Below are 3,544 nucleotides of genomic sequence, written 5' to 3'. Positions count from 1 at the left end.
AGTTGTATAAAAAAAAAAAAAAAAAAAAAAACCCAAAAGAGTCTAACATAGTTCTTTAAAACAGGGATTTATACTGTTAGGCAATCTAGCAGCAAAATTGGATGGTGGATTGCCTGGGTAAATAAAGAAAATGGCATTTATGTTGCCCCATGTCCTCAGGGCATGAGGGACAAGTCAAATAGCTTCCCAGTTCTAAAGTCTATGAAAACACAGCAGAATCCAGAATTCTTAAGTCTTGGAAGGGCCGATGTTTCATGAGTATCCCATTACTAATGGCAGCCAGAACCTGCAAACATGCAAGCACAGCACAGCACCAAAATACAAAGTGCAAGACAAAATGCAGCCGGTAGTTCAGTTTCTTGAGACAGCCCTCTTGAAAGAGCTGTGCTGACTGGTTCACATCACCAATGCAGTGCAAAGTCTCTTTACAACAGCTCTCAGGGACACATATGCTTCTAGCTTGGAGATGACATGATGCTGGAAGTGCTGCCTTCACCCAGTCAGTGTAGTTGTATACCCCACAGCACTGCAGCTGTTTCTGAATTGAATCCACAGCCCTGTTGCTAGGATGATGGGAGTGCATCCCATTGTATTGAAGAAAAAGGTGCCCCATGGTGCCCTTCAGTTCAGATCCCATCTTGTCAGGATAGATATATGCCAGCATAGCTACAGAAGCTTCCAGACAGAGAAGAACAACAAGCAAGTACATGAAAGTCCCCTGTTGATAGCGAGAATTCCTAGCAGGGATGCCAATGGCCAAGGCACCAGTGGGGAGCAAGAGAAAAGCAGCCACAACAGCCAGCCAGCCTGGCAGAAGCAGGAAACAGTTCTGAAAGAACCACCTGTAGTTCTTGTATGTAAGGATCACAAAAGCTCCACCAAAGGCCAGAGCTGCAGCAGCCCCCCACAAAACTAGACCAAGTAGCATCAACAGCACCCTAGCAAGGGGTCTAATCCAAGAATCCATGGTGCAGTAGAGAGGCAGAAAACTGGGAGTAAATCTTCTTCCCCTACCCTTCATTCTTCATGCAGCTCCTCCTACTACTAGGAGAGCTTCAGCTGCCATTTGAGAAGCCTCCATCCACCTCTCCAGCTGCAGCAGATAGGGTTTCCACCTGGGATCAATTGAGGGGACAAAGCAAATGACAAGATGAACACTAATACAGCTGCCCAGGACAGACCCCATACTACTTCAGGCATGCGTGTCATCTTTCCAATGGAGTTTGCATAAATATAAGAAGTGGACGTGGCATTTGTTACTGAAACTCTATTTGTTTTGCTGCCTGTAGAGGTATTTCTATTTGAAGCATGCAGCATGGAGCAGAAAGGCAATACTAACTCTAGAACCTACAGACCTACACCATCTCTGTAAATCAGGGCTAAGCTAAAGGAAGATACAACTGGGTCACACTGAAGGCTTATTCAGTCACTACCTGTCAGGAACCCTTGGACCTTTCAAGTTAGATGCTAGTGAAAAAGCTAGATCAATCATGTAATCTCACACTTAGGCTTTCATCAGAATCCAAGTTACTATGGTTTAGGAGGGAACAGTTTAAACAGACAGTTCTATTAAATAGGCATTTCCTCCCCCACCTCATCTTTCTTTCTGAGTTTATATGTTTCCCATGTTTAGTCCTGATGCAGGGTAGACGTAACACTGATAAAACTTTGACTCCTGCCTGTGTATTGAAAATCAGATTTGTAACCTAAGGGAAAAACCACTCCTGTGAACACATTTAAACATGCTAAAATGGCTGTAGCTGTATGCTAAAGGACTAGTCTTCTTTTTTTTAATCTCTACTTCATGTATTGAGAAGCTAAATTGTGACAGACTAAATGACTTGGTCACTGTCACAAAAGGAGTCAGTGTCACTTATTTACAGGTTAAGCAGAATTGATCCTTGAGTGTATACAATATGGAATGAGACAAGTGTTTGAGGTCTAGTGGTTAGATGCATAGTCTGGTGATTAGGTCCCCAGGGATAGAAGTACCTAAATTCAAATCCTACTTCTCCCCAGTGACTCCCTCAGTGTTATTGACCAAGTCATGCAATCTCCCCTCTTTCATTTCCTGGTAAATAGAATGAGAATAGTCATATTTATCTGACAGGAGAAGAGAAGGGGACTAATGTCCAGACTGTGTGAGATCCTGAGTGCCAACACAACCGACTGATACCAGTAAGGACTGCAGGTGCGTGGAACCTCTGAAAATCTGAGTAGAACTGATTGGCTACCAATGAGGGCATCATCTGGATATGCAATCATGTATATACACATAGAGTGGGCTGATCCCTATTAAAATGCTTTTTCTGTGTGCTGCACAAACATATCATTACAGCTAATTATTGTGGAATGAGATGTATTGCTTTTATCAGTTTTAATCCTCACCATTTACAGTAATTAACATACAGTGATTGACTTCTTCAAGCTTAAGCAAATGCTTATTTTGAAACAGGACTCAAATAGGTTTCCCTGCAATTTCTGGTTGAACTCCACTCCTTCCCCATTACCCTACCCCCATCAGGCAGAGTTGTGCTGTTTTAAGTGGCACTGTGTTTTCATGCGCAGTGTCATTTTTTCTGATTGCTGTTGTCCATGCCTCCAGGGAGGGGAGAGAAAGGAACACCGCCACTACCACCTTTTGCTGATTTAATGCTTCCATGAAGCAGAAGAGACACATCACAAAAAGTATTATAAACTGTCTCTAAGTCTAATGGCAAGCTGGCTGTTTATTGCTGTTTTGTAGGCTTTGTGCAAAGAGCCCACAGTGCTGCCTCTTCTTTTCTGTTTTTTTTCTTTTCCGTCCCCCCATGCTCATAAAACTTAATGAGATATTAAGAATTGAGTTACAGCACTTTTTTATTTTTAGCTTATTCTGCAAGCTTTGAAATACATTAGGCCAGCTCAAACTGCCTGCAGGAAAATTTTACAGCACCTCCAGGTTGCTTCAACCTGGGTAACTGCCATTACATCTGAATATACAGGAGGGAATTTCACTGGTTATTGAGGCCTAGAGGCTCCTGTCTTTCTAAATATTCCCCGATATATAATTTCCCATTTACTTTAATCTGACTCTTTGGACCTCATAAACACAGAAAAATGTTATTTGTCTCCTTTTGTAAACCATCCAAATGTCTAAGCACTTTCAGGCCTTTTTATTTTCAGGCCTTCATCTTTATTCCCATTCCTGGAGAGAGAGCACAAAAGGGTTTTACTGATGTAGACCCTGATCCTGCAACAGGTTCAGCACAGCTCCGTGTATCCTTACAACCACATGCAATGCTTTTGAACTAGCGGGCCTCCTTGCATATGGGCCCTTAGCAGTAAAACAGACTTGCAAAAGGATCTACATGTCTTTTTGGTTTGTCCTTTAGACAAGTATGGATCACGTGGTGTCACCAAAAGAGAAACAAAGCCATCCTCCCCAGAAGTAACCAATAGCCTGGTGCTAAGTAATACAAAGAAATTGCAAGAACCATTGACATCAGTGGGACCTGAAGGTGTTCAGAAGCTCACTAGAGATGATTACTACATGATAGAATGA

The 3,544-nt window shown here is 42.4% G+C and overlaps 1 protein-coding gene across 1 annotated transcript; it reads right to left on the bottom strand.

Annotated features, from left to right (window-relative positions):
- Nucleotides 1-15: 15 nt before the first annotated feature.
- Nucleotides 16-1,029, bottom strand: LOC109298192 (tetraspanin-3-like). The gene has a single exon (XM_019518307.1). The coding sequence runs from the start codon at nucleotides 1,019-1,021 to the stop codon at nucleotides 200-202; it is 822 nt and encodes a 273-aa protein (XP_019373852.1). The 5' UTR covers nucleotides 1,022-1,029; the 3' UTR covers nucleotides 16-199.
- Between the last annotated feature and the right edge of the window lie 2,515 nt (nucleotides 1,030-3,544).

The sequence above is a fragment of the Gavialis gangeticus genome, unplaced genomic scaffold (assembly GCF_001723915.1).
Source record: "Gavialis gangeticus isolate Ggan-Ray unplaced genomic scaffold, GavGan_comp1, whole genome shotgun sequence".
NCBI classification, from domain to species: domain Eukaryota; kingdom Metazoa; phylum Chordata; order Crocodylia; family Gavialidae; genus Gavialis; species Gavialis gangeticus.
The sequence above is the reverse complement of the archived record's forward strand: the minus strand, read 5'-3'. Positions and strand labels throughout refer to the sequence as shown.

Excerpts from the sequence above, each read along its gene's own strand:
- LOC109298192 (XM_019518307.1), bottom strand. The coding sequence starts at position 1,021 with ATGAAGGGTAGGGGAAGAAGATTTACTCCCAGTTTTCTGCCTCTCTAC.